This window comes from Artemia franciscana, chromosome 10 (genome assembly GCF_032884065.1).
Source record: "Artemia franciscana chromosome 10, ASM3288406v1, whole genome shotgun sequence".
Classification (NCBI taxonomy): domain Eukaryota; kingdom Metazoa; phylum Arthropoda; class Branchiopoda; order Anostraca; family Artemiidae; genus Artemia; species Artemia franciscana.
This window is the reverse complement of record NC_088872.1, coordinates 25,764,713-25,786,424: the sequence shown is the minus strand read 5'-3', so window position 1 is coordinate 25,786,424 and position 21,712 is coordinate 25,764,713. Positions and strand designations below refer to the sequence as shown.

Here is a 21,712-nt window from a genome sequence, read left to right as displayed (position 1 = left end):
ATACGACCTAAGAACTGAAATTCATCTACATAGTCTAGTGTCCTACCTTCACATGTAAACTGACACTGCTAATCTATATGTTCTCCACTTTTCCTAAAAACCATTACCACCGACTTGTTTATGTTTAGTACTAGTTTCTTATTTCTAAAATAAGAAGATGTTAGATCCAGCAGTTGTTGCAAATGTTCTTTACTTTCCGCTACTAATGCTATGTCTTCCACAAAAAGTAATGCCATAACACTTGCACTGTAAAGCTTAATTTTTGGGGTGCCTGTGCCTATAAAATATCCTTCAAAATCATTAATATATAATGAAAATAGCCTTGGGGGGATTATACATCCCTGCTTAACACCAAGTCTACTTCTGATAACCCTAGAAAAATCCTTGCCCACCCGTACTGCAATCTTAACAGTATTATATATAAGTACTATAATCTTAACAGATACACTCGGTAGTCTTGTATGTGTAGGTCATACTTTATTATAGTTTTGCCATGATTTCTACAGTTTGGTCTTGATTTCTATGATTTGATCTGGATTTTTAGAGTAGACACTGCTTTTTATGAATTCATCTGGATTTTTATGCATTGGTCATGATCTTTATGAATTACCCTGAATTTCCGTGCTTTGATTATGATTTCTATGGGATTTTTCTGGATTTCTATGGACCATTCATGTTTTCTACGGTTTTGTCTTGATGCCTCTGGTTTGGTCTAGATTTTTATGGTTGACTCTGTTTATTTTAGAATTAGTGTGGATTTCTATACATTGGTTATGATTTTTATTGAATTCTTCCGGATTTCTAAACTAAGTATTTGTTCTGATTTTTATGAATTCCTCGGGATTTCTATATATTGGTCATGAATTTTTAGAGATTGGCCTTGATTTCTACACTTTGGTCTTAATTTCTACGGTTTGGTATGGATTTTTGCGGTTTGATCCTGATTTCCAGGGTCGGCCCTAATTTGGACAGTTTGGTCTCGATTTTTATGAATTTTTCCGGATTTTAAGAGGATGGCCTTAATTTCCCCAGTTTGGTCCGATTTTTATGAGTTTGTTAAGATTTCTAAAGTTTGGTCTTGATTTTTGTGGTTTGTTCTAGATTTGTAGGGTAGGCTCTGATTTCTACAGTTTGGTTTTGATTTTTATGACTTTGTCCGGATTTTAAGAGGATGAACTTAATTTCTAGAGTTTGGTCTTGATTTTTATGAATTTTTCAGTATTTGTATGTATTGGCCATGAGTTTCTAGAGGCTGGCCATGATTTCTACAGTTTGATCTTGATTTCTGAGGCTTGGTCTAGATTTCTACAGTTTGGTCTGGATTCCTAGGGATGGCTCAGATTCTTATGAATTCATCTGGGTTTCTATGCATTGTTTATTAATTTATGAGTTCCTTCAATGTCTATGCATTGGTTACGATTTCTATAGGATTCTGGATTTGTGTGAAACGGTCAGGATTTCTTAAGTTATAGCTTAATGTCTTTGGTTTAGTCTGGATTTTTAGTTGTGCCCCTGATTTTTATGAATTTTTGTGGATTTCAATGCATTGTATATGATTTCTATGAATTCCTGATTTTTATGAATTCGTCTGGATTTCTATGCATTGGTTACGATTTCTATGAATTCCCCAGGATTGCTAAGCATTGATTATCATTTCTGTGGGATTTTCTGGATTTCTAAGGACTGGTCCTGTTGTCTACAGTTTGTCTTCATGTCTCTGGTTCGGTCTGGATTTTTAGGGTTGACCCTGATGTTTATGAATTTGTGTGGATTTCTATGCATTGCATGTTATTTCAATGAATTCTTTCAGACTCCCATGTATTGGTTATGATTTTTATGAGTTCATCGGGATTTCTCTGTGTTAGTCATGATTTTTTAAAGGTTGACCTTGATTTCTACAGTTTGTTCTTGATTTCTTTGGTTTGATCTTTATTTCTATGGTTGAGTCAGGATTTCTAGGGTTACCCCTGATTTATACTGTTTTGTCTGCATTTTTATGAATTTGTCCGGATTTCCAGAGGATGTTCTTAATTTTTTACAGCTTGGTCTTGATTTTTATGAATCCTTCGGGATTTATGTGTAGGCTATTGGTTATGATTTTTTAGAGGTTGGCAATGATTTCTATACTTTGGTCTTGATTTCCAAGGTTTGATCTGGATTCCTAGTGTTGGCCCGTTTTTTATGAGTTTTGTCTTGATTTTTATGCATCGGTTATGATTTTTATGAATTCCCCCGAATTTCTATGGGTTGGTTATGATTTCTATGAGATTATTCTGGATTCCTACGGACCTGTCATGATTTTTATAGCTTTGTCTTGATGTCTTTGGTTTGGTCTGGGTTTTAGGGTTAACTCGGATTTTTATGAATTTGTGTGGATTACTATGCATTGCTTATTATTTCTATAAATTCTTCCGAATTTCTATGTACTGGTTATGATTTTTATGGGAATTTTCTGGATTTTTATGGACCAGTCTTGATTTGTATAGTTTTGTCTTGATGTCTTTGGTTTAGTCTGGATTTCTAGGGTTGACCCTGATTTTTATGAACTTATGTGGATTTGTATGCAATGCTTATTATTTCTATGATTTTATATAGAATGTTTAAGTTGAGACGTAACAAAACAGACGACACTTTGAAAAAAAACTTTTAAGCTGAAACAAAACACAACACAAGACAAAGTGTCTTCTAACAAAAGAGAAGATACTGAAAAATAAACTTTAATGTTAAACGTAATAAAACAGAAGACACTGAAAAAAACATTAAAGTGAAAAGGGACAAAACAGAACACTTTGAAAAAAACTTTTTCAAAACTTGGCCCTGATTTTTATGAATTCATGCAGATTTCTATGCATTGCTTATGATTTCAATGAATTCATCTGGATTTCTATGTATCGGTTATGATTTTCATGAATTCATAAGGATTTTTATCTATTCGTCATCATTTTTAGAGTTTGGCCATGATTTTTAAAGTTTGATGGGTTTGGTATTGATTTCTACGGGTTTTTTTCAAATTGTCTTCTATTTTGATACCTTCCACCTTAAAAGTTTTTTTTTAAAGTGTCTTCTGTTTTGTTACGCTTCACCTTACAAGTTTTTGTTTCAAAGTGTCTTCTATTTATACCTTTAAAGTTCTAGATGAATTCCTAGAAATCATAATCAATACACAGAAATTAAGAAGAATTCATAGAAATCATAAGCAATGCACATAAATCCACACATATTCACAAAAATTCAGGTTCACCCCTAAGAATCCAGACCAAACCAGAGATATTAAGACTAAACTCTCGAAAACATGGCCAACCTCTAAAAAATTATGACCAATATATAGAAATCCCGACGAATTCAAAAATTAAGACCAAACTATAGAAAATGAGGCCCTCCTCTTAAAATCTGGACACATTCATAAAAATAAAAACACGGAGGGGGCAAACACTTGGGGAGGGGGCAAAACTTAGGGGAGGGGGGGGGGGGTATTGTGGCCCTGGAGGGAACTTGGGGGCCTAGAGGGGAACATGGGGTCATTGAGGGGAACTCGGGGCCCTGGTGGGGACATTGGGTCATGGATGGGAATGTAGGGACCCAAACTCATCTGCAAGCCCGGTAATGATGCCAAGAAAGGTGGCCGGAAACAGATCACAGATAACACTTACCAAAAATCTAATTGAGAGGTCGATTGCGCAATAAGGAAGAAAAGAGTAGGGGCAGGGCTGCGTTTAAATAAATTGAAGGGATTCTACTAATAGGACTAACTATTCTTTTAACTAAGCCGTCTAAAAGTCAAAGCTTCGTTTTGATTTACTGAAAACAAATTACATTTCGAACAATCTTTTCTTATGTGTCATAAAATCAACAATAACACAACAATACTGAATTATACCTCAAGTATGTTTACTAATAATAGTGTTACCATATTTATCCTTTTACTTCTGATATACCCTATTTATTTTTAATAGCGTGGATTTTATTTCTCAAAACATCAACAACAACAAAATGAAAGAAAATCATCAATAAAAACCAAGATTACTGAAAAGGGAAGTAGATTGATTTCATTCCTAGTTGTCGCAACAATTTTAGCTTTATTAACGTTATAAAAGAGAAAGCTTGTAAACTGTGTTTTCTGTTCACGAAGCACAAATGACGCTTTGGCTCGCGTCATTACTTTAGAATACTTCTCAACTTCCATCCGAAAAAGTTCTTTTTTATATTTTATTTTATTAGTGACTTAAAAATGTAGTGTTTGTCGAAAATCCAATTTTTGCTGCTTTTAAGATGTCATAAGCAGTACAATAGCATCGCCAAAGTAAGGCTTATTTCATTGGAAAAATAAGAGTTTAAGTACCCTTATGAAAAGCAAAGAGATATTGAACGACAACCAGCTCCCCTCCCATAACCTTTTTTGCTCCCATCTACCTAAAGACGTCCGATCAAAAATTTTTAGATACCCATTTCGTTCAAAATTGATGAGAAGTCGAATATCCTGTCGACAAGCGATATGTCAGGTCACATGACATCCCTCCCCCCACGCTCAGCCCGTGGAGCAAGTGTTGTAAGTTATGCAATTTTCCCATTGTTTACATATAGGATCTGTTATTGGGAAGGCCTGGCATATTTTTCCTATACCTCCAAAAAATATAAGGGTATAAAGGCAAAACTTTCTATAGTATTGAAGAGGATGTTTAACTTAATGAGCGTGCAAATTCCAAAAGAAATATCTTAGGGAATTAAGTTGAAAATCTCAATTAAGTTAAAAACTTGTGGGGAAAGTTTTTGTTTTATTACTCTCTGTTTGTGTAGAAGTAAGACAATTTATGGCTAGTAAAAAAATGTTTCTAAGGCTTTTTTCGGATGTTCTCCTTTGAAGTCAAGATTTTGGCTTTCTGTATATGTGTTGGACAGAATTTTGGAACAATTGTCAATAATAGTTGCGTTTTACAAATTCGGCTAGATTCGTACGCGGAATTTTATTCAAATCAACTGATTGAAATTTGTAATAATCCTTGGACTTCTGTAGGGCTGAACCCATTCTGATTACCATCATGTTACAACACTGAGTATACACGAATATAAATCAACTATCCCCTTCAACATGTCGTGGAAATTTCAACTTAATTTTCCCAGGCATTCCTGAGAAATTGTAGATAAACCTGTTTGACAACTTTGAATGCATATTGCGTTTTTTTTAATAGTTGCATATTCCCTTCAAAAAGGACTGAAACGAACTTAATACCTTTGGCCGTCACTAAATATTGAAGATAGAGCTTTATCACTATCTGGGTAATGGGTCTAATTCAATTTCGTGAGTAGGTCTGCTTCAGACAATTTAAAAATATGAACAAAATAAAAACAAATTTTCCCTTTTTCAAAAAAGATCTATTTTATATTGAAGCAAGAACTATACGAGTAGAAACACTAATGGCTTAGATGATATACCGTTTCAAAAAATGGCGTCCGAGTCTACCTCAATCTTCCCTAATTGAGAGAGAAAAGTTACAAAAAGATACCTTTGTTTAAAGTATCTTGTAAATGTATTCGTCTGTTATTGTCCCTTAATAAGAGAGAAATGCCCAATTTATGGTCAAAACTAGAATATCTATGAAAATCCAAGTTTTCTTTATATTTAAATCCCGAGACCCCATTGAAAACTGTAAATAGATTGAAGAAAAATTAAGAGAAAGTATGTTTATTACAAAAGAAAGATGAGAATTTAACGGTATTGTTTGTTTCAATGTCGTGACCTGTGGTATAGCTTCTAAAATTTTTACAGTCCGCTAAAGCACTGGTCTAACATAGCTAGACTGGGTGATCATTTTGTTAAAATGATAGTAAAACGTGTAAACCACATTGGTAACCCTTGATCCTATACTGAAAAATTTAGCACGAAGTTAAGCTAAACTTTAACTTCAATTAATGAAGTCGGGGAGGGAGTGAAAACTGAGATTGAGATGTAGAGAAAACTGTAGGAAGCCAGAGCCGTCTCGAGGAATTTCTTCTATGCCTGAGTGGATAGTACATCATACGGATGACTTTCTAGAAGTATCTGATTTTGTTTTTTAGCTTTCATATTGTTTTTTAAGATACAAACACCTGGTGGAGGATATTACCAGCGTTTCTGTCTTTGTGACACGTCAGTTTATACACCAGACGATCTTCTGTATTCAGGAGGATTAGTTGACTATTCCTGTAGAAATGGAACAACAGATGGGCCACTTACTACAATACAAGGTAAATTACGATGTTACTGGATCCTCCAACTTTTAGTCGTAGTATCAATTTAATGTTTCAACTATTAAGGTAATTTTTTAGCCTAATGAATTTCATAACGCAAATTCTAACGAAACCTAAAAAACCTCATTAGAACCAACAATCTGATGAAATTCTGATTATTTTTTGGTAAACAAACAATTGTTTTTCTAATTTTTCTCTTCAACGACTGAATAGTTTTCAATGGGTGTGAGGTTTCAGATAGAATGAAAGCATGGCCTTTCATAGATACATGAGTTTTGATTTTGCCCCTCTTCCGCAATGAATAAAAAAATGCCAGGATCCATTGTAAGTTTCATTGCTCCCAGAACAAAAAGACACAAGCATTTTACATATAATCTTCGCTGATTCACCGATAAAATGCTCATCTGTCACGCGGATGGCTGGCGTCAAATTCCCAGCTGGGCCATTTTTTGCACTAGACTCTGGCATTTATATCTTTTTATCCATTCGGGAGACGGGGGGGGGGCTACAGTCAAGGTTTGTGTTTCTATTAAAAGTCATGCTTTCATTCTATCTGAAACCTGACACCTACTAAGTCTTAAGAGTGGCCGTTAATGGTAAATTCTTTGTTTAATTTAAACGTTTTGGATGAAAATAAAAAATGTCTATGTCTATGTCTATGTCTACTAAAAAGTATACAGCAATTGAAGAGAAAAGCAAGGAAAGGCATGTTTGTTTACATTACAATTACTTATGCCTGTTATTCTTGGGCTCTTAATAACAGAGAAATGGCTTAACGTATGGTCAAAATTAGTATAGAAATACTAAGCTTTCATTGTATTTAAAACCTTGAAATCCTATTGAAAACTGCAATGAACTTGAAGAGGGAAGTAAGAAAAAGTATGTTTATTCACCCAACAATCAGAATTTCATGCAACTGTTGGTTCCAATGTTGAGATGTTTGGTATAGTTTCAAAAATCCTCACAGTATGGCAGATCATTAGTCAAAAATAGTGAGACTGGGTGGTTAATTCTTTAAAATGGTCATGATTGTATAGTATTTCGTTCTAAATAGCCCCAATAGTGCATTAACACCAAAACAACTAATAGCTTCACGTTTCGAACAAAAGTTTGGGACGTTAATGGGTAATTTTTGAAGCAAGCCGTCAAATTATCGGTAATATCTCGTTTTTTGTACAGCAAAATCAAACAGTTCATTATAACAGTTCAATTTTGAGCGAGTCAGCCCAATTGTAACCGAAACTCTAAAAGAAGAAATTTTCTTAACAATTAATACATCAAAGAATTGCCTTGTTATGTTGATTGCAAATGAATACAATTTGTTAGATTTAATGTTACTTATCAGGAGTAAACGTTTGACAAGTAAAAGGCTCTGAAAGTGGTCACAGGCTAGGTCGTATCCGGAGGGTAGGATGTGTCACCCCCCCTCCCCCAAAATGTTTGTTCGACTCATAAAAAAGTAACATAGATGCAAACAAACACATTTTTCATACGTTTTTTAGGTTTTTTTTTGGCAATCCCCATCCTCCAAATTAAAATTATGGATACGGCCCTTGTCAAAGGTTTTTAGCAATAGAATAGTCCCGTGTGGCCACTAAGGTTAATAAAATTCAACAAACTCTTGATCTTGTAAACTGAAAGTTAACACCTTATGAGCTAAATTTTCCATAAATTGCTCCAGCAAATGGCAGTCCAATGGCTTTGCCACCGTTATTATCCCAAATGTGCCTTTACTCGTAAATAATTCATCCAAATGTAAAAAAAAATTAGTCGATAAGTTTTATGGACATTAATCTGTTGTCAACTTGTGGTTCCTGTGTGAAAAGCTAGTTGTAAAATTGAAGGTCTGGCCGCAAAGGATTTCTGCAAATCTGTTTCGTCAGTTCTCAATAATTCGAAGGCAATGTTAATCGAAAAGAAGTTCCTCAGTCTGCTTAAAGGAACTGAGCATGATTATGATTTATCGAATATATTAGATTGTGATTGAGTTTCTGGTGCCACTAGACTTGGACATTCTAAGACAGCTTTTAGAGACCGTGCTACACTGAAATATGCTTAAGAATGGTTTGTAAATTGATTATGAATTTCCACGTGTTTTTGAATTCACGGTTGTTCCTCGTTGCAGTCACAAATGTCAGTCTCCTGACCATGCTGTAGCTGCCTGCAAGAGCCTTACTCTAATTTGTGCGAGTTGCTCAGATCCTTTATGAATGAGCCAAGGACTCACCCTGTAACTTTTCCCCAAATGTGTGAATTGTGCATGTGATCATGTTTCTTATAGCCTTAAGCACCCTAAGCTTCGTAAAATTGTTGCGAAATCTGATCGAACATGAATTTGAAGTCTACCAGTATACGCTCTTTTAAAATTAATGGAACTAAGAACCAAGATATATGGATTGACAGTCTGCACAGCTCTTTTGATATAGTCCTACATTAAGAACACTTGTAGACTGGTGTAAACGATAATTTTTGGCGCAGAAGTCCTGATCATATTGTATTTGCTAGGAATGCACGACGCACTTGCGGTCGTCTTTCTGGAGGTCTTTCGTGTGTCATTAACTGCCTTTTCGTCAATTCTGCCTTTTTTCCCTTATGTGTTATGAATCTAATGATCATTATTTCGCGATCAGAATTGGTTATGTATACTTTCTTTTACTGCATTTACTAAGACTTGTTGCAAGCTGAACAAATTAATCGGTTGGATTTTTGCGAACGAATATGATTGGTTACTAATTGGTGATTGAATTGCAACATAAATAGACGACTCCACGATCGAAAACTCTCTTAAATAGCCTTTTCCCTGGATTTTGGATTGTAAATAAAGACCGGCCTTATACATATATTCATATTACCGGTTTTCACTCTAATAATGAGCATGGTGTTTGCTAAGCGAATATGGCTTCTAGTATTCACGTCCACAAAGAAGAGAGGGACTATGACCATCTGCCCTTAGCTTTACAAGCGCCTATTTCTTCTAATCTGTCAATCAATTATCCTTATGTAAATAATTCCAAGGCATTGAAGAAGCGTAATTAGAGTCGTACAAATTGACCTTTACATTTAGCCACCCTAGCCTCTCCGTTGTATAGCATTAAATAAATAAAAAAAAATCAGCAAAGTAAGGAGCAACATTAAAACTTACAATAACTAAATATCAAACAGTTCAAGGTAACGAACTGTAGTAAGGAGCGACCCGGCTCAATTGTAACCGAAACTCTACAAAATGGATTTTGATACCAATAGTTACATCAAAAGAATCTCATTATAATGCTGATTTTAAATATATAAGTTTCATCAAATTTAGTCTAACCCATCAAAAGTTACGAGTCTGAGAAAATTGCCTTATTTTAGAAAATAGGGGGAAACACCCCCTAAAAGTCATAGAATCTTAACTAAAATCACACCATCAGATTCAGCGTATCAGAGAACACCACTGTAGAAGTTTCAAGCTCCTATGTACAAAAAAATTGACATTCGTATTGTTTGCCAGAAGACCGATCTCGGGTGCGTGTTCATTTGTTTTTTGTTTTTTTTCTTCTTCTTTTTCCCAGGGTGATCGTATCGACCCAGTGGTTCTAGAATGTTGCAAGAGGGCTCATTTTAACAGGAATTAAAAGTTCTAGTATCCTTTTGGAGTGACCAAAAAAATTGGAGGGCACCTAGGCCCCCTCCCAAGCTAATTTTTTCCAAAAGTCACCAGATAAAAAATTTTGAGATAGCCATTTTATTTACCATAGTCGAAAAACCTAATAATTATGTGTTTGGGGACGACTTACTCCCCCACAGTCCCCGTGGGAGGGGCTGCAAGTTACAAACTACGACCAGTGTTTACATATAGTAATGGTTATTGGGAAGTGTACAGACGTTTTCACGGGGATTTTTCGGTTTGGGGGGGGGGGAGAAGTTGAGCGGGGGGATACTTAGGACGATATTTCCATGGAGGAAAATGTCATGGGGGAAGAGAATTTCAAGAAGGGGGCGCAGGATTTTCTAGCATTATTTAAAAAAACAATGAAAATATAAATATGAAAAGTTTTTTTCAACTGAAAGTAAGGAGCAGAATTAAAACTTAAAACGAACAGAAATCATTACGCATATGGGGGGTTCACCTCCTCGTAATACCTCGCTCTTTACGCTAAAGTATTTTTAGTAATTTCAACTATTTATTCTACGGCCTTTGTGATTCAGGGGTCGTTCTTAAGGAATTGGGTCTATTTCAACTATTTCAACTATTTGTTCTACGGCCTTTGTGATTCAGGGGTCGTTCTTAAGGAATTGGTACCGTTACGCTTCTTTATTATTGCTGTTTTACCGCCATCTTCAGTAGATCTTCTATATTGTGGGTAACCATCATTGCCCGTAATTGTGTTGGATACTAAAAGTCGAGGATATTGCTTTGTGCACCTTCCTTTGGCCATGCATGGTGAATTTTCGTTCAGTGCACCGCAAGGTCCATGTATCATATTTTTTACAATAATATCGTGTAACCCCTTATCGACATTTTTATCAGGTATTTCAGCGGAAATCACATCATCAATTTCGTTCGAAGTAATGTTTTTATGTAGCCAGATTAGTATATGTGCGTGTGGCAAACCTCGTTTTTGCCATTCCACTGAGTACATCCAGCATCGCACTGACCCAAACACTTCAAGTTTTACTATGTAGTTTATCAGTAATTTCAACTTTTGCCGGAAGACAAGGGCCGTAATGTCATGCCTATGAACCGCCGATTGTCCTTGAAGTAAAAGCTGCAGTATCTCCTCCCAAGATTGATTACATGTAAATGTAATAAATAAATCTGGACGACCATAGAGACGAACATACGCAATAGCATCTTGAGCATATTCATGCATATGACGGGGACTGCCAGCATATGACGAAGGTAAAATTGTTAATCTTCCAACGTTTGTGGTATTACCGTCATTTATAACTGCATCTCGCAAATGAATGTATTGTTCAGAGCGGAGCTTGGTCTGATTCAGGCGGATATATAGCAAACGTTCTGATTCAATTTTAGCATACATATCAACGACAAATTGGTGAAACAATTCACGGCATTTTAAAATATAATTTTCTTCATCCTGCCGAATCATTAGTCTATAGGAATAATAATGCATTGCACTGCATTTCTTATTCATTTCTTTGTTAGTGGCTGGATTCATCAATTTAATATTAAAGTGATAGCCGTCGGCTCCATCCCAAAAAATGATAGGATATTGTAGGGCATCGTAGCATCGGTGAGTTTCAGCAATTCTTAACAACTGAGCGTTTCGCTTATGAAGAATAATATCTCGAGGTAAAAACTGAACACCGACCATAACGATTGCCACTTCGTCGATAGTTGGAGCATTGTATCTACGCACATGTTGGCCAGGAGTCGTTTTGTCAGGGGAAATAACAATTTTATGCGTATCAGTAGGCATCAAATCGATGGCTGTTTTGAACAGACGCACTAAATTATGATTTTCGTGGAAAAGATGTTGCAATTGGGAAACGATCGTCCTTTCAACGTTGGGAGAAATTTCGCAACGTGCATTCAATTCAGAATTTCTATCACTGATGAAGTACAATTGTAAAAATTTATGATTCTCGCCTGAGAATGGTAGAAAGGACCCTGCTCTTTACTTTGAAAGTAGACATAAATTGATCTGGATTTTCGATTTGGGCTCCAAACGACGTCATTTGGAAACATGAGTTGTATTTTCTGATTTGTGACAAAAAACGCTTAGATTCTGACGTAGTTCCAGTAAGGAAAGTCTTCCATGGCTCTGGTGGTGCAGCCAATAGAGGAAGTTTAACTTTTCCTGAGGCTTAACACATTCCCATTGTTTCACCATTGAATTTCAAGGCCTTGCAATAGGGACAAATTTTAGACATTGTCCGGATTTGAACACATCTACTCAAGCTATAATCATCGACTGGGCTGTACCTGAATGCCAGGCGATAACTTTCAGGTTGCTCTGATTCCTCGGCACGCTTTCTTTTCTTACTTTCTCTATCAGCAGCAAGCCTGATTTCTTGCTGTTCTTGTTATTCTTCGGCACGCTTTCTTTTCTTACTTCCTCTATCAGCAGCAAGCCTGATTTCTTGCTGTTTTTGTGATTCCTCTGCACGCCTTCTTTTTTCACTTTCTCTTTTAGCAGCAAGTCTGCTTTCGCGTTGCTCTGGTATTTCCTCGGCACGCTTTCTGTTCTTTCTTTCTCTATCAGCCTCAAGCCTGTTTCCTTGCTGTTCTTTTGATTCCTCGGCACGCTTTCTTTTCTGACTTTCTCTATCAGCAGCAAGTTTTTTGGCATAGACTCTTTGAGCATCTTCATCGGCTTTTGCCATTGTAATTTCATCAGTCATTTTAAACTTAAACATTAATAGATTTCTACGTGAACATATATGTCTTAAATATCTTCAATGACGTCACCGTCATAGCAAAAATGACGACAACTAACTTCATGACGTCAGTCGACACAGAAACATGACGTCACCTGACAGACACACAGACAGACAACTTATTTTTATATATATAGATTAAAAGGAACCGAAAATAGAATTTTAATATCACTGAAATAAAAAAAAAGTCCAAAAAAATTGAACAAGATGTCATTACAAATATAGTTTTTCTAAAACGAAAAATCACGATTATCATTTGTATATTTTTCAAAAATGCCACAAGTGAATTCACAGAGAGAGAAACGGGCGAAAAAACATACAAACACACAGAGACAGACACTGGGACAAGAAATCACCCGCTAAGAGAGTGAGAGAGACAAAAAACATATACAAAATGATTCAGACCTACAAACAGAAAAAGACAGACACTGGGAAAAGCAAACACCCGCCCTGACAAACAGGCATAGAGAGCAAGAGAGACAACGAACACATGCAAACACACATATTCAGACATACAAACAGACAAAGACAGACAACGGGACAAGCAAACACCCGCCCAAACACACAGGCACAGATAGCGGGAGAGGCAAAAACACATACAAACACACAGATACAGAGATACAACAGACAAAGACAGACAATGGGACAAGCAAATACCTACCCAGACACATGGGCACAGAAGGTGAGAGAGACAAAGACACTTTGAAACCCACAGATTCAGACATTAAACAAACACAGGCACTGGGACAAATAAACATATGTCCAGACACAGAGGCATGAAGAGTGAGAGAGAAAAACACATGCAAACATACAGATTCAGACATGCAAACAGACAAATACAAACACTTGGGGCAAGCAAACACCCGCCCAGACACATAGGCACAGAGTAAGAGAGACAAAAACACATACAAACGCACGTATTCGGACTTAAAAACAGACAAAGACGGACATTGGGGAAAAGCAAACACCCACCCAAACACACAAGCACAAACACACAGCTCTTTGTCTGTGTGTCTGGGCGTGAGTTTGCTTGTCCTTGTATCAATCTTTGTATGTTTGTATGTCCGATTCTCTGTGTTTGTAAGTGTGTTTTTCTTTCTCGCTATCTGTGTCTGTGTGGGTGGGCGGGTGTTTGCTTGTTACAATGTCTCTCTTTTCCTGTTTTATGTCTGAACCTGTGTATTTGAATGTTTTTTTGTCTCTCTCACTCTCTGTGGATGTGTGTCTGGGCGGGTGTTTACTTTTCCCCAGTGTCTGTCTTTGTCTGTTTGTGTATCTGAACCTGTGTTTTTTGTATGTGTTTTTATCTCTCTCACTCTCTCTACCTGTGCGTCTGGGTGGTAGTTTGTTTGTCCCCAGTGTCTTTCTTTGTCTGTTTATGTGTTTGAATCTGTATGTATTTTGTCTCTCGCTCCACCCATGATTTTTCATTCGCTCCCGTGATTTTTCGTTTTAGAAAAACTATATTTGTAATAATAATTTTTTTTTAATTTTTTTGGACTTAACTTTCTTATTTTTTATTTCAGTGATATTAAAATTCTATTTTCGGCGCGCATTTAATATACTATATTTAAAATTCCAGATTTATATTCACTTGATGCAAAAATCCTATAAATATGTAAACCAATTTCATACAACCCAAATAAAAAGGAATTTATTCATATAATTGTCTTTGCATTTCCTTCGGTAATCGTGCCCAGACAAGAATTATGCAAATTATGTAAGTGTTGGATACCGGTCTGAAAGTAGATCAATGACCCAAATTGGATATAGTCTGTAGCTTTAGTGCCCAAATAAGGGTCTCTACCCTGTAGCAGGAACACTAACACTACTTCCAATAAGTTTTTAAGATAAGTTTTTAAGATCAATGAAATATGTAATTAAGTTCTACAATCATCAATACATTGAATTGACTATTGGAGGCATGGTCATATTAGTAGAGTGTTGGACTTCATGTTAGAGTGTCTTGCATTCGATTCTTGCTTGGGTGTTTTTTTTTCAATCATGATTTTGGCCCTTCTATATGATTATTTTTCAGATAATTCACTATTTTTTTAATTGGATTGCACTCATTTTGTAAAGCATGTCCCGCGAAGATATTTTGTCGAGAATTTCGATTCAAAAAGGAATAGAGGTCATCCAGTTCTTGGTTGGCAACCACATTCTTACTAGATCACATTCTTAATAGATCACTAAATCTGTACCCCAAGGAATGGCGCAATTTTGTCAAAATCCCGGGGGGAGGCAAAGTTGGAACCAATTTTCCTAAGTCAAGTGAAAATAACAGAGAAAACTGAAAAATTACCCATATAGTAATAGAAAAAATAGAGATATACAAACAATATAGGAGCCTCTGTACAGTAAAAGTAAATCGTTTAAGAACAATTTTAGTAGTATCAAAATTAAGCATTTTAGGATTGTTGCTTAAGGCCGTGATTAAGTGAACTTGAAAACATCGAGCTTCAGAATTGAAGTAAGGTTAGCCTTCTGTCTTTTAATTCTCTAGAGACCGTTGGTTGTCAAAACTTCAAATAGTACCAATTATCAAGTCTTGTCAAAGGTTTTGATTGACAGCTTCCTTTGGTGAGATGTTTCAGCCGAGAAATAGTAATATATTTGGCTGGGTAAAAATAAGATTTTATTATTTAAAGTAAAATAAAAATTTTAAGATTTAAATTTTTTTTTAATTTAAAATTTTTTTTAATTTTTTACTTAAAATTTAAGTAAAAATAAATTTTATTAGTTAAAGATATACGCAACTTACAAATTAGCTTACGTAAAGAAACTTCTGTATTCTCATATTTTTATTGCATATATGAGGGGTTTCACCCCCTCGTCAGTACCTCACTCTTCACGCTAAAGCTTAAAATTTGTCAAAATTTCTTAAGAATGACCCCTGAATAACAAAAGCCGTAGAATAAATAGTTGGAATTTCTAAAAATACTTTAACGTAAAGAGCGAGGTATTAGGAGGTGAGCCCCTCATATGTGTGATAATTTCTGTTCCTTTTAACAGAAATTATTATGGAATATTTACAGGAATTAATATTTACAAGAAAATAATAACAGGAATATTCTGTTCCTTTCAGTTGAAAAACTTTGCCATATTTATTTTTTCATTGTTTTTTTTAATAATGCTAGAAAATCCTGCGCTCCCTTCATGGAAATTTTCTTCCCCCATGACAAATTCCTCCGTGAAAAGTTCCCCCAACGTATCCCACTCTTCTCAACCCCTGCCCCAAACCAAATGAAAACGCCCCAGAAAACGTCTGTACACTTCCCAATAACCATTACTATATGTAAGCACTGGTCAGTGTTAGTAACTTGTAGCCCCTCCCATGGGGACTGTGGGGGAGTAGGTCATCTCAGAATTTAAATCCGGTGACTTTTGGAAAATAATTAGCGTGCGACGGGGGCCTAGGCACCCTCCGATTTTCTTGGTCACTTAAAAAGGGCACTAGAACTTTTCATTTCCGTTAGAATGAACCCTATCGCAACATTCTAGGACCACTGGGTCGATACGATCACCCCTGAAAGAAAACAAATAAACACGCATCCGTGATCTGCCTTCTGACAAAAAATAAAAAATTCCACATTTTTAAACAGTTCGTAGTAACGAACTGTAGTAAGGAGCGACTAGGCTCAATAGTAACCAAAACTCTAAAAAATGGAATTTTCATACCGATAGTTATATCAAAAGAATGGCATTTTAATGCTGATTTAAATATATAAGTTTCATCAAGAATAGTCTTACCCATCAAAAATTACGAGCCTGAAAATATTTGCCTCATTTTAGAAAATAGGGGGAAACACCCCTTAAAAGTCATACGATCTAAACGAAAATCACACCATCAGATTCAGCGTATCAGAGAACCTTGTCGTAGAAGTTTCAAGCCCCAATCTATAAAAATGTGGAATTTCGCATTTTGTGCCAGAAGACAAATCACAGATGCGTGTTTATTTGTTTTTTTTCCAGGGGTGATGGGAAATTAGAGGGCACCTAGGCCCCCTCCCACGGCCATTCTTACCCAAAGTTACCGGATAAAAATTCTGAGATAGCCATTTTATTCACCATAGTCGAAAAACCCAATAACTATGTATTTGGGGACGACCGACTCCCCCGCAGTCCCCGTTGGAGGGGCTGCAAGTTACAATCTTTGACCTGTGTGTACATATAGTAATGGTTACTAAGAAGTGTACAGACGTTTTCAGGGGGATTTTTTTGGTTTGGGGGATTTTTTTACATATAGTAATGGTTATTGGGAAGTGTACAGGTGTTTTCAGGAGAATTTTTTGGTCGGGGAGAGGGGTCGAAAAGAGGGGGATATACTGGGGGAACTTTCCATCGAGGACTTGGTCATGGGGGAAGAAAATTTCCATGAAGGGAGCGCAGGATTTACTAACATTATTAAAAAAAAAACATCGAAAAAATATATATGAAAAAGTTTTTTTTCAGCTGGAAGTAAAGAGCAGCATCAAAACTTAAAACGAACAGAAATTATTACCCATATGAGGGGCTCACCTCCTCCTAATACCTCGCTCTTTACGCTAAAGTATTTTTAGTAATGTCAACTATTTATTCTACGGCTTTTGTGATTCAGGGGTCATTCTTAATTAATTGGGCCAAAATTTAAGATTTAGTGTAAAGAGAGAGGTGCTGACGACGGGGTGAACCCTCTCATATGTGTAATAAAAATATGAGAATAAAAAATTCTTCACGTAAGCTAGTTTATAAGTTACGTATATCTTTTACTTATAAAACCATTCGTAATAAATTAAATTTCTAGTTGCCTTTTTTTATTAACCAAAAAATTGGAGGGCAACTAGGCTTCCTCCCCCGCTCTTTTTTCCCAAAATCATTCGATCAAAATTATGAGTAAGCCATTCAGCAAAAAAAAAAAAAAAAAATTCAAATTTTGTTTCAATTATTACTCTGCGGAGAGCCAAAATCAAAACATGCATTTATTCAAAAACATTCAGAAATTAAATAAAAAAACAAGTTTTTTCAACTGAAAGTAAGGAGCGACATTAAAACTTAAAACGGACACAAATTACTTCGTATATAAAAGGGGCTGCATCCTCATCAACGCCCCGCTCTTTACGCTAAAGTTTTTTACTGTTTTAAAAAGAAGAGTTGGGAGAAAGAGTCAAACTTTAGCGTAAAGAGCGGGGCGTTGATGAAGAAGCAGCCCCTTTTATATACGAAGTAATTTCTGTTCGTTTTAAGTTTTAATGTCGCTCCTTACTTTCAGTTGAAAAAACTTGTTTTTTTATTTAATATATTTAAAATCAGCATTAAAATGCGATTCTTTTGATGTAGCTATTGGTACCAAAATTCCATTTTTTAGAGTTTCGGTTACTATTGAGCCGGGTCGCTCTTTACTACAGTTCGTTACTACGAACTGTTTGATAAAGTTGGAGGACAAGCAATATAAACAAAGGTATTTTATTTCAAATGACAATACAATTAAGTATGTAACTACAAAGAAGGATAGAATGTAAGGAAAATGAATTTTCCTGTTACCGGTATTAGACGATTAATCTTATAAGTACGGCTCTTGTATTGGAACCCCCTGTGGAACTTTGGGATCAAAGCATCAATGAAGAATCCTTTCAGCTTGGGAAAAATCTTTTCGGTCCAAAAGCCTGGATTGCGGTCTATCTTTTCAATGTAGAAGTCTTTCTGGGTAAAAATCATGAAAAAGCAAGTATATAGCTGAGCACATTCAAGCTGACTGATTGTACTTGGTAAAAGTAGTCGTGGCCTCGTTTGGGGTTGACCAGTCCATTCTTTCCAACTTCCATGCAATAGTCCGCCTTAGACTCTTTTCGGTTCTTTATCCACTAGCCTATCCCTAAATTTCTCGCAGTTTCGCAGTTCCATACCTCGCTTTGATTTAATTTCCCCCATGATTTCGGCTTTGTGTGCATAACTTTCCTGAAGGCTCCTGACTATTTCTCATTTCTATGTTTCTTCATTGCATTGAAATAATTTATGAAAATTTCACACTATTAACAAGCAGCTGATTATTCCAGCTTGTCATTCTCGTCTCTAGGGGTTATTATCGGCGATCTGAAACGATTCTTTATGGCAACCGACGTGTAAAAATTTCAGGTAGCTGAAAATATTCTAGGGGACTGTTAGAAAACAGGAAAATACATCAAAAAATGGTTCCAATCATCTTATAGGTTATTGTCTTCTGCACATGATAGTACCAATTTTGTTCCAAAAGCAATATCCTTCATAGAGTACACTTGTGAAAAATACCTAGACATTTTCTAAGATTTCTAAGCAATTAGAGGAAATAGAACAAAATCCTTTCAAACATTTTGTAGCATCTTCAAGAAGCTATGGCCTGATATTAAAAGCGGCATCTTCCGCCAATGAATACTTGAGTACTTTTTAAATATAAATTTTCAATTTAACATGGGATTTTCGAGTTCCATCAGTTCACTTAATCACCACCTTAGCGGTACATTTACAGAATGGTCAAAGTGTTTATTTCTCGGAAACAAAGAGACCTGAATCCACCGGATACAAAATTAACAGCTTTTTTTTCGCTTTGCAAAAATGATTCTTTTGCAAAAAACTGCTGTATACTGAAGTGCCTTCGTATTACACGTGGAATACTAAAAATAAAGTATTTGAACGTCGAAAACAGGGTAAGTCAGTCGACGGCCAACCTACCATCTTCAAAGATACCACGATAGGAAGACTCTACACCGTTCACCCCAATCAACATGAATGCTTCTTTCTACGCCTGCTTTTGGTGAATGTACCCGGTCCGACATCCTTTGAATATTTGAGAACTGTAAACGGTACTATACATGACACTTACCGTAGTGCATGCCAAGCTCTGAATTTATTGGAGAATGACCAACACTGGGATAACTGCATCAATGACGCGTGCGAAACGTCAACCCCTAGTCAAATTCGTGCATTGTTTGGCATCATTTTAACAACTTGCTCTCCATCAGCTCCTACAGAGTTATGGGAAAAATATAAGTCAAAAATGTCCGAAGATATACTCCATCGAAAACAGTTAGAGACGTCAGATATGACTTTTGATTTTACATCAGAAATTTATAACTACACTTTAGTTATTATAGAAGATTTGTGCGTACGTATGGCAAACAAACCTCTTCAGGATTTGGGAATGCCTTCACCTAACCGTATCGCTGCTGTTTCGACATGTGTAGAATTGGATCGTGAACAAAGTTACAGTACAAGTGATCTATTGTCGTATGTACAAAATAACATTTCCAAGTTAACGTCGGAACAAAAAGACATTTATGATACGATAATGCATTGTGTCGATAACAACGTTGGAGAAATTTTCTTTTTGGATGCGCCAGGAGGTACTGGTAAAACGTTTGTGATAAAACTGATTCTGGCATCAATTCGATAAAAAAATGATATAGTGTTGGCAATTTCGTCGTCTGGAATAGCCGCAACATTGCTGCCTGGTGGAAGAACTGCTCATTCCGCTTTGAAATTGCCTCTGAATTTGCATTCTACAGAAACTCCCACGTACAATATTTCCAAATCATCTGGGATGGGTAAAGTATTGCAGCAATGCAAACTTATTATTTGGGATGAGTGCACAATGGCACACAAAAAATCGCTCGAGGCTCTGGATCAATGCTTGAAAGATTTGAGAGGGAAGTCGAAACCCTTTGGCAGCACATTAATATTGCTTGCGGGAGATTTCAGGCAAACATTACCTATAATACCTAGATCAACTCCTGCAGACGAAATGAATGCTTGCCTGAAAAATTCTAATTTATGGGCACACGTAAAAATATTAAAATCAACTACAAATATGCTTGTCCGATTGCAAAACGATGGCTCTGGTCGAACATTTTCAGATCAATTGCTGGCAATTGGAAACAGAAAGTTCCCAGTAGTGGAAAAGCCAAGAATGTTGTATATTCGCAATTTTTACGTAGTTTGAAACACATATATAAATCTATCTATATTCACAGGTGGGACACAGGGACACAACTACAATGGCGCGTAACTAATATGGCGCGTAACAACTTACGCGCGGGGGGGGGTCTTGGGGGGGGGGCGCGAAGCGCCCCACCAACTAGGTGTTGGGGTGGCGCGAAGTGCCACCCCAACAGCTAGTATAATATATTTAAAATTCACGCTTTATGTTCACTTAATGTAAATCCCTATAAATATGTGAACCGGTTTCATTCAAACTAAGTAAAAAGAAATGTATTCATATAATTGTCATTGCATTTACTTTGTTAGTCGTGCCCAGAAGAGAACTATGCAAATAATGTAAGCGTTTGATACCTGTCTGTAAGTAGGTCAATGACCCAAATTGGATGAAATCTGTAGATTTTGTGCCAAATAAGGGTGTCTCCCCTGTAGCAGGAATAATGACATTACTGCCGGTAAGTTTTCAAGATTAATTTTTAAGATCAATGAACTTCACAATTAAGGTTCTACAATCAGTAGTTAATTCAATTGATTATTAGGCATGGCCCTGTTAGCAGAGAGTCGGACTTAATGCTAGAGTGTCTTGCACTCGATTCTTGCTTGGGTATTTTTTAATCTGTATTTTGGCCCTTTTAAATGATTATTTTTCAGATAATTCCCTATTTTTGTAAATGTGTCGCACTCATTTTTTAGAGCATGTCCCGGGAAGGTGTGTCGTCAAGAATTTCATCCAAAAAAGATTAGAGGTCATCCAGTTCTTGGTTGGCAATTACATTCTTAATAGATCACTAAATCCACACCCTGACGAATAGCGTAATTTTTTCAAAATCCTGGGGGGGGGCAAAGTTGGAGCCAATTTTTCCAAGTGTAGTGAAAATAACAGAGAAAACTGAAAAATGAGCCATATAGTAATACAAAAATAGGGATGTACAAACAATACAGGAGTTTTGGTACAATAAAAGTAAACCATTTAAAGACACTTTTAAAAGTATCAAAATAAAGCATTTTAAGATTGTTGAACCAATCTTGATAGTACTGGGACTACAGACATGCTTTAGAGTTTTATCATAACTTGGAATTCTCCGTTGTATAGAGAGAAACAACTGGATTTCCAGAGTTCATATTATTGTTTATTTTCTCTTCATTTCGAGTG

The 21,712-nt window shown here is 36.1% G+C and overlaps 2 protein-coding genes across 2 annotated transcripts in view; one reads left to right on the top strand and one right to left on the bottom strand.

The window, feature by feature from the left end:
• LOC136031983 (transmembrane GTPase Marf-like) overlaps positions 1-21,712 on the bottom strand; it is a 503,142-nt gene that overhangs the window by 380,972 nt on the left and 100,458 nt on the right. The window lies entirely within an intron of this gene.
• LOC136031978 (apolipoprotein D-like) overlaps positions 1-21,712 on the top strand; it is a 97,113-nt gene that overhangs the window by 45,809 nt on the left and 29,592 nt on the right. The window contains exon 3 of the mRNA XM_065712013.1: positions 6,075-6,222. Within this exon, the coding sequence (XP_065568085.1) occupies positions 6,075-6,222 (148 nt within the window). The remainder of the gene's footprint in view (positions 1-6,074; positions 6,223-21,712) is intronic.